The sequence below is a fragment of the Somniosus microcephalus genome, chromosome 16 (assembly GCF_052327205.1).
Source record: "Somniosus microcephalus isolate GS21.2 chromosome 16, FLI_Smic_1.0, whole genome shotgun sequence".
NCBI lineage: Eukaryota > Metazoa > Chordata > Chondrichthyes > Squaliformes > Somniosidae > Somniosus > Somniosus microcephalus.
In genome coordinates this window covers 18,023,214-18,037,503 of record NC_141002.1, presented here as the reverse complement: position 1 = coordinate 18,037,503, position 14,290 = coordinate 18,023,214, and the positions used below count along the sequence as shown (strand labels likewise).

General features: G+C 45.2%; 1 protein-coding gene across 1 annotated transcript in view; it reads right to left on the bottom strand.

Annotated features, from left to right (window-relative positions):
- Positions 1 to 14,290, bottom strand: part of svopl (SVOP-like) — a 111,499-nt gene that overhangs the window by 39,163 nt on the left and 58,046 nt on the right. The window contains exons 6-7 of the mRNA XM_086008621.1: positions 11,233 to 11,361; positions 6,786 to 6,859 (exon numbers count right to left, since the gene is read on the bottom strand). Coding sequence (XP_085864747.1) covers positions 6,786 to 6,859; positions 11,233 to 11,361 — 203 coding nt within the window. The remainder of the gene's footprint in view (positions 1 to 6,785; positions 6,860 to 11,232; positions 11,362 to 14,290) is intronic.

The following is a 14,290-nucleotide window of genomic DNA, read 5'->3' as shown; positions in this document are numbered from 1 at the left end:
CTGATTTGACATTGAATTCTCCCACTCTAATTCACCCTCCTTCTCAGTCTTTCCTCTGTTTCTTGTTCAAACCTTAAATCTCATGGGTTAAGGAGATACCCCGTTGGCCCTGTCATTCACCGAGGTCCCCGTTGCCCTCGCCATGTGGTTATGAGCTCGCACTTCCAGCAACTTTGTTTAAAATATTAAAATATTAAACCTAAACTTACACAAACAAGTCTAACTAACTGGGCACGCAGCGAGATGCCCCACTCCTGCAAAATTTAGGCCATTATTGCTCAAATCTAGCCCAAAACAAGGTACAATGACTGTCTTGCAGACTTTTGGTGCAAAAACTGCGGCCCTTAGACAGGATATCACGCTACACGTGGTAAGTTTTAAAATCTGTGGTGCATTGCAGTCTCTTAATCTAGTTACAGTATCAGGCGAGGTCAATATGATTGCCAATGGAATTTAAAGACCCACATTTTGTAAATTTCTTGAGTCGAGAGAGTCGGATAAGAAATATTCCCATAGCCAGTGTATAACGTATCACCACAGGTCACATATGAGGTATTGTTCAATATCTAGCTGTTGGTCAAGCAATTTTTGTCACCCGTTGACATATTTTATTTGATTCAAGGGTCGATTGAGATGTCAAATCTATAACATATTAAATTTGCTCTGTATGTCGCCCACTCCTTATTTGGCCATCACCATACTTGTGACACACAAATCACACCTGAAGTTGCATAATTCTACCACTAGATGGAGCTTCCAGAGCCCCGGAAGGTGCAGATCCCACCCCAATACCTACAGCATTAACGCTCTCTGAGGGAATCTCCCATAATCCTGACTTTCCAATGGGCAAAGCCATAGGACATCCATAAGAAGTTGAAATAATCCTGAGCATTGTTTTAATTGCAAGGGGAATTTCATTTAAAATTGAAGTCTGTGATAGCGAGTGCCATAGCTCACACGGTTGAACCCTCTCAGCTCCCAAACTGATGGTCATGACTTCAAGCCTCAGTGATCTTCAGGTAGAGAGTTTAAACTAACTAGTGGGGGGGAGGTTCCTAGAGAGCAAATAATAAAAATGACAACAGAGAAGGTCATAGACTTAGGTAGCAGTGGGGAAATTAAAAACCAGAGCGTGTCAGGAAGGGGCAGAAGGTATGGAGTAAAAGGTAAAGTAATAAAAAGGGCAAAAGCAGGAACTAAGTGCCACAAAACATATTTGAAAGTTCTCTATCTGAATGCACATAGCATTCGTAACAAAATAGACGAGTTAATGGCACAAATAACTACATATGGGTATGATCTTGTGGCCATTACAGAAACATGGCTGCAGGGTGACAATGCCTGGGAATTAAACATACCAGGTTATTTAACGATCAGGAAGGACAGGCAGGAAGGAAGGGGAGGTGGGGTGGCTATGTTAATAAAGGAAGGAATCACTGTAATACAGAGAAATGATATTGGGTCAAAAGATCAGGATAATGAAATAGTTTGGGGGGAGATAAGGAATAATAAGGGGATAAAAACACTAGTGGGCGTAGTCTATAGGCCTCCGAACAGTTGCAACTCTGTTGGACGGAGTGTCAATCAGGAAATAGTTGAGGCTTGTAATAAGGGAACATCTATAATTATGGGGGATTTTAACTATCATATTAATTGGACAAATCAAATTGGGCAGGGCTGCCTTGAGGATGAGTTCATTGAGTGTATTAGGGATGGGTTTCTTGAGCAGTATGTAACTGAACCGACCAGGGGGCAAGCAACCTTAGATCTGGTCCTGTGTAACGAGACAGGATTAATTAAAAATGTCCTAGTAAAGGATCCCCTTGGAATGAGTGACCATAACATGGTTGAATTCCATATTCAATTAGAGGGTGAGAAGGTTGGATCTCAAACAAGCGTGCTAAGCTTGAATAAAGGAGACTATGAAGGTATGAGAGCGGAATTGAGTAGAGTGGATTGGGAAAATAGATTAAAGGGTAAGACGATACGTGATCAGTGGTGTACATTTAAGGAGTTATTTTACAACTTCCAAAAAAAATATATTCCACTGAGAAGAAAAGGGTGTAAAAGAAAAGACAGCCATCCGTGGCTAAGTAAAGAAATTAAGGATAGTATTCGACTAAAAACAAGGGCATATAAGGTAGCCAAATCTAGTGGGAGGATAGAGGATTGGGAAAACTTTAAAAGACAGCAAAAAATAACAAAAAGATTGATTAAGAAAGGGAAGATAGATTATGAAAGTAAATTAGCAAAAAATATAAAAACAGATAGTAAGAGTTTTTATAGTTATATAAAAAGAAAAACATAGAAACATAGAAACATAGAGATAGGAACAGGAGTAGGCCATTCGGCCCTTCGAGCCTGCTCCGCCATTCAATGAGATCATGGCTGATCTTCGTCTGAGATCATAGCTGATCTTACCAGTTCAGTACCCCGTCCCCGCCTTTTCTCCGTAACCCTTAATCCCCTTAGCCTTCAGAAATATATCCAATTCTCTCTTGAAAATATTTATTGAATTAGCCTTCGCAACCCTCTGTGGCAGGGAATTCCACAGGCTCACCACTCTTTGAGTGAAGAAATTCTTCCTCATCTCTGTTTTAAATGATTTGCCCGCTATTTTTAGACTGTGGCCCCTGGTTCTGTGCTCCCCGGCCATTGGAAACATTCTCTCTGAATTCAGCCTGTCCAGGCCTGCCATAATTTTATATGTTTCGATGAGATCACCTCTCAATCTTCTAAACTCCAGTGAGTACAAGCCCAAACTATTTAATCTCTCTTCGTAGGTCATTCCCGCCATTCCAGGTATCAGCCTGGTGAATCGCCGTTGCACTCTTTCCATGGCAAGAACGTCCTTCCGCAGATGGGGCGACCAAAACTGTACACAATACTCCAGATGCGGTCTCACCAGCACCTTGTACAGCTGTAGTAAGGTATCCCTATTCCTATACTCGAACCCCCTTGATATGAAGGCCAACATACCATTTGCCTTCTTAATCGCCTGTTGCACCTGCATGCTCTCCTTCAGTGACTGGTGCACAAGAACACCCAGGTCCCTCTGCACTTCCCCATCTCCCAATCTATTGCCGTTTAGATAATAATCTACCCTCCTGTTTTTACCCCCAAAGTGGATAACCTCGCATTTATCCACATTATAGTGCATCTGCCACGTATCCGCCCATTCCCCCAACCTGTCCAAATCGCACTGTAGCCTCCTGACATCCTCATCACAGCCCACCCCTCCTCCTAGTTTAGTGTCGTCAGCGAATTTGGAAATATTGCATCCAATTCCCTGATCCAGATCATTTATATATATTGTGAACAGCTGGGGTCCCAGGACAGATCCTTGCGGCACCCCGCTGGTCACTGCCTGCCACTCCGAAAACGAGCCGTTTATTCCAACTCTCTGTTTTCTATCCGCCAGCCAGTTCTCTATCCACGTTAATACTTTGCCCCCAATCCCATGAGCCTTAATTTTGCATGATAATCTTTTGTGTGGAACCTTATCGAAGGCTTTCTGGAAGTCAAGGTACACCACATCCACTGGCTCTCCCCCATCTATTTTACCAGTTACTTCCTCAAAAAATTCCAGCAGATTAGTCAAACACGATTTACCCTTTGTAAATCCATGTTGACTCTGTCCGATCCTTTCCCCATTTGTCAAGTGCTCCGCTATTTTATCCTTAATAATGGACTCTAGCATTCTGCCCACAACCGATGTAAGGCTTACTGGTCTATAATTCCCTGCTTTCTCTCTACCCCCCTTTTTAAATATTGGGGTAACATTAGCTACCCTCCAATCCACGGGTACTGTTCCCGAGTCAATGGAGTTCCGGAAGATGATCCTTAGAGCATCTGCTATCTCCAGGGCCACCTCCTTAAGTACCCTAGGATGTAGTTTATCAGGCCCCGGGGATTTGTCGGCCTTCAGTCCCCTCAACTTACCCAGCACCATATCCCTAGAGATACTAATTTCTGTCAGCTCCTCCCTCTCATTAGTCCCTATGTTTGCCGATATTCCTGGGAGGTTATTTGTGTCCTCCTTTGTGAATACAGAACCAAAGTATGAGTTTAATTGGTCTGCCATTTCCTTATTCTCCATTATATATATTCTCCCGAATCGGACTGCAAGGGACCGACTTGGGATTTTACCAGTCTTTTCCTCCTGATATACCGATAAAAGCTTTTGCAGTCTGTCTTTATGTTTGCTGCAAAAGGGTGGCTAAAGTAAATATTGGTCCCTTAGAGGATGAGACCGGGAAATTAATGGTGGGAAATATGGAGATGCCAAAAACACTGAATGAATATTTTGTATTAGTCTTTACAGTAGAGGACACTAAGAATATCCCAACACTGGACAAACAGGGGGCTATAGGGGGGGAGGAGCTAAACACGATCAAAATCACTAAGGAAGTGGTACTCGGTAAAATAATGGGACTCAAGGCGGATAAATCACCTGGACCTGATGGCTTACATCCTAGGGTCTTGAGGGAAGTGGCGGTAGGGATTGTGGATGCATTGGTAATAATTTTCCAAAACTCCCTGGACTCAGCAAAGGTCCCGGCAGATTGGAAAACTGCTAATGTAACACCCTTATTTAAAAAGGGCAGTAGACAGAAGGCTGGAAACTACAGAACTGTTAGCCTAACATCTGTGGTAGGTAAAATTTTGGAGACCATTATTAAGGAGACAGTAACAGGACATTTGGATAAACATAATTTAATAGAGCAAAGTCAGCATGGTTTTATGAAGGGGAAGTCATGTTTGACAAATTTGCTGGAGTTCTTTGAGGAAGTAACATATAGGGTGGATAAAGGGAAACCAGTGGACGTAGTGTATTTAGACTTCCAAAAGGCATTTGACAAGGTGCCACACAAAAGATTATTGCTTAAGATAAAAAATCACAGGATGGGGTAATATTCTGGCATGGATAGAGGATTGGCTATCTAACAGAAGGCAGAGAGTTGGGATAAATGGTTCATTCTCAGACTGGCAATCAGTAACTAGTGGTGTTCCGCAGGGGTCAGTGCTGGGTCCCCAACTCTTTACAATCTATATTAACGATTTGGAGGAGGGGACCGAGTGAAACATATCAACGTTTGCAGATGATACTAAGATGGGAGGGAAAGTAGTGAGTGAGGAGGACATAAAAAACCTGCAAGGGGACATAGACAGGCTAAGTAAATGGGCAGAGATTTGGCAGATGGAATACAATACTGGAAAGTGTGAGGTTATGCACTTTGGCAGGAAAAATCATAGAGCAAGTTATTATCTTAATGGCAAGAAACTGGAAAGTACTGAAGTACAAAGGGATCTGGGGGTCCTGGTGCACGAAACTCTAAAGGTTAGTATGCAGGTGCAGCAAGTGATTAAGAAGGCCAATGGAATGTTGGCTTTCATTGCTAGGGGGATAGAATATAAAAATAGGGAGGTATTGCTTCAGTTGTACAAGGTATTGGTGAGACCGCACCTGGAATACTGCATACAGTTTTGGTGTCCATACTTAAGAAAAGACATACTTGCTCTCGAGTCAGTACAAAGAAGGTTCACTCGGTTAATCCCGGGGATGAGGGGATGGACATATGAGGAGAGGTTGAGTAGATTGGGACTCTACTCATTGGAGTTCAGAAGAATGAGAGGCGATCTTATTGAAACATATAAGATTGTGAAGGGGTTGGATCGGGTGGATGCGGGGAGGATGTTCCCGATGATGGGTGAAACTAGAACTAGGGGGCATAGTCTTAGAATAAGGGGCTGCTCTTTCAAAACTGAGATGAGGAGGAACTACTTCACTCAGAGGGTGGTAGGTCCATGGAATATGCTGCCCCAAAAAGCTGTAGAAGCTACATCATTGCATAAATTTAAAACAGAAATAGACAGTTTCCTAGAAGTAAAGGGAATTAAGGGTTACGGGGAGCGGGCAGGAATTTGGACATGAGTCTAGGTTCGGATCGGTCATGGCCCTGTGGGTAGCGGAGCGGGCCCAGAGGCCGTGTAGCCTGATCCTGCTCCTATTTCGTGTGTCTAATTCTGTTAGATTCAGGAGATGGTTCTGTGATAGTAGATTGGCGGTTAGGATCAGATCAGCCATGATCTTATTGAATGGCGGAGCAGGCTCGAGGGGCCGATTGGCCTACTCCTGCTCCTATTTCTTATGTTCTTATATTCTTATGTTCTTATCACAGGAAGAACAGCGCTGGTCATTCAACTTTCCCTGCATGAATCACAGATCCGGCTCAGGGTCACATGGAGGGGGGTAAAGGAGGGGTACCAGAGGGCTGTCGGTGCCCGTGGAATCTGTAACCCCGAAAGGAGTCACCGGCTTCAGAAGGAGAGGGGGGAAGAGAAAATAGCAGGCCTCAGCCATAGTTACAACCATCTCAATGGTATCAGCAACAAGTCACCACTTTTGCTTACTATCTAGAGACCCCTGCTGCAAAATCAAGCAGAGACATCAGGCGAAGTACAGGATTGGGCTAAGATGTGATGCTTTTCACGGTTCAATATCCCAACATTGACTATCCAGGCTCACAACTGAAGAATGGTCACGTGGAGGGAGGTAGGGGAGGGGTACCAGAGGGCTGTCGGTGCCCGTGGAATCTGTAAACCAGAAAGGAGTCACCGGCTTCAGAAGGAGAGGGGGAAGAGAAAATAGAAAAGCGGACAAGGAGATAAAGAAAATGAGAAAAATTGGGAGACAAGGGAAAAATCTATTCAATTTGTTGGTCACGGTGTATTTACAGTTTTGTTTAATGTCTGGATATAGTTTGAAGGTAGATGACATTTACCAGATGAACCAGGACTGCAGTGTTGTACGTCTGTACTCGGAATCTATCAAGTCAAAAATTCTTCTCCTCTTTACCTACAGACAAAAAGAAATCCAAATCAAGAATTTGGCAAAGTCATTATTTATATCAATAAAGAACAGCCAAGATTAACCTATCACAACGACAGCCGATGCACATGTCCAGTTGGTGGTGCTTGCTCCAGCACTGTGCTCCCGTTGTACTCTCAGCAACAGTGCAGTTTCTGCTGCCGGCATACTGAGGGAGCGTCTCCAGGCTTTGAGAGGTCCCCTCATTAGCATGCCACTATTGCGCGATGTACCGGGAGCAGTTCTCTCTCCATCTTTAAAAAACCTTTGGAAAATCCATCTTTTTAACCGATCTTGAGGTCGCCTCTCCAGCCTCTCCCATCTTGGCGCATACATCTGTACCTTTAACCTTTTTTTCTCCCGCCTCTGTGAAACTTTGGGACTTTTTTGCATGCTAAAGTTGCTCGATAAAAGTTAGTAGTTGCTGTTAGTGTAATCATCATAATTATCCTGGCCAACATTCCTCCTTCAGCCCACACCACCCAAAAACAGATTAACTGGGCATTCCGCTCATTGCTGTGTGTAGGATTGCGTTGAGAGCAAAATGGCTGCCCATGTGCCGACATCACAAAAGTCATTGCACTTTCAAGCAATTAACTCCATGTAAAGTGCTTTGAGACACTTCTAAGAATATAAGAACATAAGAAATAGGAGCAGGAATAGGCCACTTGGCCCCTCGAGCCTGCTCCGCCATTCAATAAGATCATGGCTGATCTTGGGCTCAAAGCCACTTCTCTGCCTGCTCCCCATAACCCTTCACTCCCTTACCTTGCAAAAACCTGTCTATCTCCACTTTAAATGTATTTAATGACCCAGCCTCCACGGCTCTCTGGGGAAAGAGAATTCCACAGATTACGACCCTCTGAGAGAAGAAATTCCTCCTCATCTCAGTTCTAAAAGGCGACCCTTTATTCTGAAACTATGCCCGAGTTCTAGATTTCCCCTCTCTGCATCTACATTGTCGAGCCCCCTCAGTATCTTATATGTTTCAATAAGATCACCTCTCATTCTTCTAAATTCCAATGAGTATAGGCCCAGCTGCTCAACCTTTCTTCATAAGTCAACCCCCTCATCTCAGGAATCAACCGTGTGAATCGTCTCTGAAGAATTTGATAAGACATTAAATAATGCCTTTCTTTTCACACTATAATTCTGAAGTAAGCACTGTTACGACATAAAGCAATCCAAATAACAAGAAAACCTTTATTAGGATATTAACGCTCTACAAAATGAAACCCCCAAAAAAGTAAATATGTATTTTTTAATTAGCATTTATTTCTGTTTGCCCTCTCATCAATTCCCATTTTTTCTCTATTTAATTTTCCTTAGGCTAGCCTTCCGTTTACTTTGTTTCTATCCAATACAACCTATACCGTTTTGGTTTCAAGGTAGTAAGTTTGAAGCACTTTTAATTCTCAGCCTCTTAACTGTCCGCTTTGGAGGCAAGATCCAAAGCTAAAACTGTGGCTTTTGACTGGCTAAACACGGGCTCCAAAGATCAGGGGGAAAAAATTCGGTTGTTTGCACCTCCCGTTAGCACCTTAAGAGGGCGCTAATGGGGCGCAAAGCAACTAGCGCCCGGGTGCGGCGATGTTTTCGCCACTCACAAAATTAACTAGACATTTTGCGGCAGTGCTAAACACTACCGCCACGATCTCCTGCACCAGCAGATCGTGATGTCAGTCGAGCGTGCAACGCCCCGGTAGCGCCCTGGACCGGATATTGAGTGGCGCCCCCTGTCTTACCACCTGCCGCTAGCAACGACAGGTCGAGGGGAGCGTTTTGCAGTCGGGAAGGGACTGGGGGAGCGCTATTTAAAGGCGACCGCTTCCTGCCTTTTTTTGTCGGCGAAATTTTTGCACCACGCATTCTGAGTGAGGGAGAGAGAGACTGCAGGAGGTATTCAAAGCTGTGTTGAGGAGTTTTGGGTATGGAGCAGCACTTTACAGGTTCTTTCTGATTTGATCTTCCTTGCATCAATTTAGAAGAGAATATGGGGGGCTGCACTCTGAGCTCTTTCCCTGGCCTCTCCATTGTTCTTTCCAACAAATTTGATGTACAGGTCTCTCCAGGTCAAGATTCAAGGCTGCAATGAGCAGGGTGTGGATGGAGAGCAAGATCGACCCTCCCCTTTAAGAACTGGCCGGTGCCAGTGTGTCTGTGTTCCATTGCTGACAGACATCACATGAGCATCGCTAGCGCTCTGAGGTAACGCCTCGCTCCTCAGCCTTAGCACCTTAAGACAGGTGTGTAGCGCCTGATTTAGCGCTCCAAACACCTCCGGGGGCGATAAAAGCCATGTTTGCAGTCGGAGGCGATAAGTAGCGCCAGGCGCTAATCTTTCCGCCCGGCCGATAATTGCTCCCCAAACAGGGCGATACTGAATCTCTCCCCCCCAGGTTTTTAAAAAACTTAATCAAGGCTTAGAATTCCAAAGATTGGCCTGGGTCTGTCAACCTTCTCCACCTTCTAACCTACTCCCCTCTGGTCCTGACAGTGCCGGCTCTTGCTGGGACACAGTTCACTGGTGCTAGACCTTGCCCAGGTGTCTATTCTTCTTGCGTGAACTTAGATAGTGAGCATTGGTTTAACAAGGCTTAAGCACTTCCTTAGTAGCCCAGGAGCACTGAGGCCAAATGTAGCTCCCCCAAGCCCACTACAGAAGGTATGGCCAAGTTAGTCTTGATCAGAATTTTCTCATCAAATAGGTAAATGTAAAGTTTGAGTTATCTCCTCAGCAGCCCAGACTGAAGGAAACCTGGTTGTAAAATGTTTGCAGTCAATATCGCACCAACATTAACAGTTCTTCATAAACAGCCTTTATAAATTGAGAATACAACAAATCAGTGTCTTAACAAAAATATCTCACCAGGGTTTCCATCTGCTGGCTTTGGCTAAACTATAGGGGGGGAAAATTCAGTTGCTTTGCGCCTCCCGTTAGTGCCCTAAGAGGGTGCTAATGCGGTGCAAAGCAACCAGCGCCCGGGCACGGTGCTGTTTGCGCCGCTCGCGAAATTGACCAGACATTTTGCGGTGGCGCTAAACACTACCGCCACGATCCCCTGCACCCGCAGATTGTGATGTCAGTCGAGCATGCAACGCCCTGGTAGCGTCCCGGACTGAATATTGAGTGGCGCCTCCTGCCTTTCTGCCTGCCGCTAGCAATGACAGTTGAGGGAGTGTTTTGCAGTCAGGAAGGGACTGGGGGAGCGCTATTTAAAGGCGACCGCTTCCTGCCTTTTTTTTGCCGGTGACATTTTTGAGCCACGCATTCTGAGAGAGAGAGAGAGACTTCTGGAGAGATTCAACGCTGTGTGAAGGAGTTTTGGGTACTGAGCAGCAATGTGCAGGTTGATTTTGATTTGACTTTCCTTGCATCGATTTAGAAGAGACTGTGGGGGCTGCACTCTGAGCTCTTTCCCTGGGCCTCTCCATTGTTCTTTCCAGCAGATTTGATGTACAGGTCTCTCCAGGCCGAGATTCAAGGCTACAATGAGTAGGGGTGTGGATGGAGAGCAAAATCGACCCTCCCCTTTAAGAACTGGCCGGCGCAGTGTGTCTCTGTTCCATTGCTGACTGACATCACATGAGCTTCGCCAGCGCTCTGAGTTAACGCCTCGCTCCTCGGCATTAGCGCCTTAAGAGAGGTGTGTAGCACCTGATTTAGCGCTCCAATCACCTCCAGGGGCGATAGAAGCCAAGTTTGCAGTTGAAGGCGATAATTAGCGCCGGGCGCTAAACTTTGCACCCGGCTGATAATTGCGTCCCAAACGGGGCGATACCGAATTTCTCCCCCTAGAAGTTTACATCACTGAGGGAGGCCATTTGGGCCATCATGACTATGTCAGATCCTTGCTAGAGCAATCCAAAACTAATCCCACTGCCCATCCACCCCTTTTTACTTTGTGGGAATATATTTATTGTGTACTCTATGCATTTCATATTTGAAGATGTCCCACTGTCAATCTGTTGACCTGCTGGCTAACATTTATGCCCAGTTTATTTGGGCCAGATCCCATATTATCTGGCTGAACTTTGTCTTTTTCCAATCCAGCATCCTTATCTTTGCCTCTTTACTATTCTTATATTGAATCTAACTATGTTGTAGTTACTTTTTCCCAATTGTTCTCCTACTCTCACATCAATTCGTTACCCACTTTATTTCCCAGAACTAAATCAAGCATTTCCTCTTTCCTTTTTGGATTAGAAATCTACTAATCTTGGATGCATTCTAAAATGCATTCCTCCAAAGATCTTATTTTAACACCAAGTTTGCATTATTCTAGTGATATGTGAATGTTGTCTACTCCTATTACCAGGAATTTACTTACGACGAATATGAGGGTATTTTTTGGACTTACCGTTTGAGTCTCTATCAAAGAGCCCTGAGGGAGGCAGGAGCGGTTCATCTTTGCAATGTAATTCAAGGTCTGCATGGCGCTCTGATTGTTCCCTACAGAGACATTGTAACGTGCCGATTCTGGAATATACTGAAAAAGAGAGATGATGGAGGTTCAGCATAATGGATGTGCAAGGTTGGGTGGGTGGATTGATGGGTGGGAGAATGGAGAGGTCGGCAAATAAAAGGGTGGATGGATGGGTAGATGGGTGAACAAATGGGTGGGTGAATGAAAGGGTGGGTGGGTGAATGGATGGATGGGTGGGCGAATTGATGGGTGGGTGAATGAATGGGTGGGTGGGTTGGTGAATGGATGGGTGGGTGGGTGAATGGGTGGGTGGTTGGGTGGATTGACGGGTGGGTGAATGGATGGGTGGGTGGGTGAATGGGTGGGTGGGTGGGTGAATGGTGGGTGGTTGGGCGGATTGATGGTGGGTGAATGGATGGGTGGCTGGGTGGTGAATGGATGGGTGGGTGGGTGAATGGGTGGGTGGTTGGGCGGATTGACGGGTGGGTGGATGAATGGGTGGCTGGGTGGATTGATGAGTGGATGGATGGATGAATAGATGGAGAGGAGTGAGTATAAGGATGAATGGGTGAATGAGGGGATGAATTGGTGGAGGAATGGAGCCACAAAGGAGCCTCAAATACTTCTCATGAACAGCAACCAATGTGACCAATATTTTAGCAACTCTGGGAGGGAGACAAGTGCTGGAGTTACTTGAGGAAAATATTTAGGCACAATCTATTATGGGAGGGAGATGGAAGACACTTCAAGAAATGAGCTTACCTAGAACCAAGATATATGTCCTATGAGATGCAGTCATTGTTGCTCATCAATTATGGAGGTAGTGGTATAATTTGCCAAGAACACAGTTAGGCAGAAATGCAGCAGTTATGGATGTAGCCTACATTGAAACTACTGATCAGGACAGGACACCCACATAACATAAAATAATATAAACCTACCCAACTGGAGTCAGTGATTCTCCATTCCACTACCAGAACACCGCTGATTAATTCCTACTCAAAGTCATGTGACTACATTACACAAACCTTTAGACAAAATTACACAAACCTTTAGACAAAAGCAGTTAATGCTCTATCACCTGTTGGGCAAATGCTAGAATGTTTGGTACAGTACAAAGTGCTTTTGCCTGCAGCAGTCTTTGTTAATAAACAACTGAGCACACCTAAAATGTAAAGTACATTTTATTGGGTTCACATTTCTCCCTTCTACTGTTACAGCAGATTATCTTATTACATTTCCAACCAAAACATCGAGGAAATCCCACACCCAGGTTGAAAACACTCATTCTTTGTTCCTTAAACTGGGGCATAATTTGGAATTCTTTTGGTGAATTTCCTGTTGTTCAGCAAGACTAGAGATTTCTGCGATATTCCAAACAATTCACTGGACACGCCCTCTTTGGAATGCGAACCTTGTGCTGAAATATTTTGCTGGATATTTTTCAATTGCTTAAATTTTCCCGTCACATCTAAGTGCTGATGGGGACGCTATTCAAATAAATGTTTTTGTCAATGTCATAGCTGAGATTTTAGCAAAACACAAAAGATTACAATTAAAATCCACCAAAGGCTCAGGCTGTCCCAATCACACAGCTGCCTCGAGCAGTATGTAGCACTGAGCCCTGCTAGGAGGTCCCAGGTTCGGTCCCCGGTCTTTATTGAGTTTGCTGATCTCAATCAAGGCAACGGTTATGAGTGGTAGTGTGCTGGTCTCAGCAACCTTGGGCTAGGGCTCCCAGCTCTGATTGTTATCCACTGACCCTTGCTGGCAAGGTTACGTGTGCGGACTTTAGGTGAGGGCAAGATCGGGCATAGCTGTGATGCACTCTTCAGTCAAAAACCTGTCCGACACTCACTGTTGCTACGGGGTGTGACGGATGTGCCATAGTGTGCTAGGCAGCCCGGCAGACCTGAGTTATACTCCCAGCTGTGCCTCGTCGCGGGTCCCAATAAGCTTAGTGACTGCCGGAGCTTATTGCTTGCATGCATGTTGGTTAAATTTCAACATAGACCAGACTCCTACCCCACCCGACCTCAGCACCAGCCCGGGGCTCCGACCTCCTGTTACTGCTTGTGTAAGTGATTCAACTCAGCTGCATACTGTGGGTGGGGATTCTCACAGCGATCAGGAATTCCTGGCCACATTATGTGGCCGCATGGATTACTTACAGCAGTGGCGATAGGACTCAGGAGAAGTGTTTGGGGAGCTTGTGGGGTGGGCGGGAAGAAGCTGGGAGCAGCACCTTATGGGAGCAGAGCGGAATATCTGGAAGCAGTACTTGGTGGGGGGGGGGGAAGGAAAGGAGGGTTAAAGAAAGAAAGAGCTTGTATTTATATAGCACCTTTCTTGACCTGAAGACGTCCCAAAGTGATTTACAGCGAATTAAGTACTATTTGAAGTGTGGTCAGTGTTATATTGTAGGAAACGCAGCACACAATTTGCACACAGCATGCTCCCACAACAGCAATGAGATAAATGACCAGATAATCTGTTTTATGTGTTGAAGGGTAAATGTTGGCCAGCACACCAAGAGATCTCGCCTGCTCTTCTTCGAATAGTGCCGTGGGATCTTTTACGTTAACCTGAGAGGGCAGACGGGGCTCGGTTTTAACGCTTCATCTGAAAGATAGCACCTCTGACAGTGCAACACTCCCTCAGTACTGCACTAGAAGGATCAGCCTAGATTTTGCGCTCACATCTCTGGAGTGCGACTTGAACCCACAATCCTCTGACTCAGAGGCGAGAGTGCTACCGACTGAGCCACGGCCAACACCTTTCAACGTGAACGTAAAGGGTTGACAAGGAAAGGGTCAGTATCAGTTGGGACAGGGTGGGAGAAAGAGATTATCAGCATGAACATGGGGAATGGAGGGTGAGAAGAGTACCAGCTTGAATGGGGAAGAGGGGCAAGAAGAAAGTAGAGTGTAGAATTGAGGTGGTAGAGGACAGCCTACTCTCCATATAGGATACTGATCCTATATATAGGACA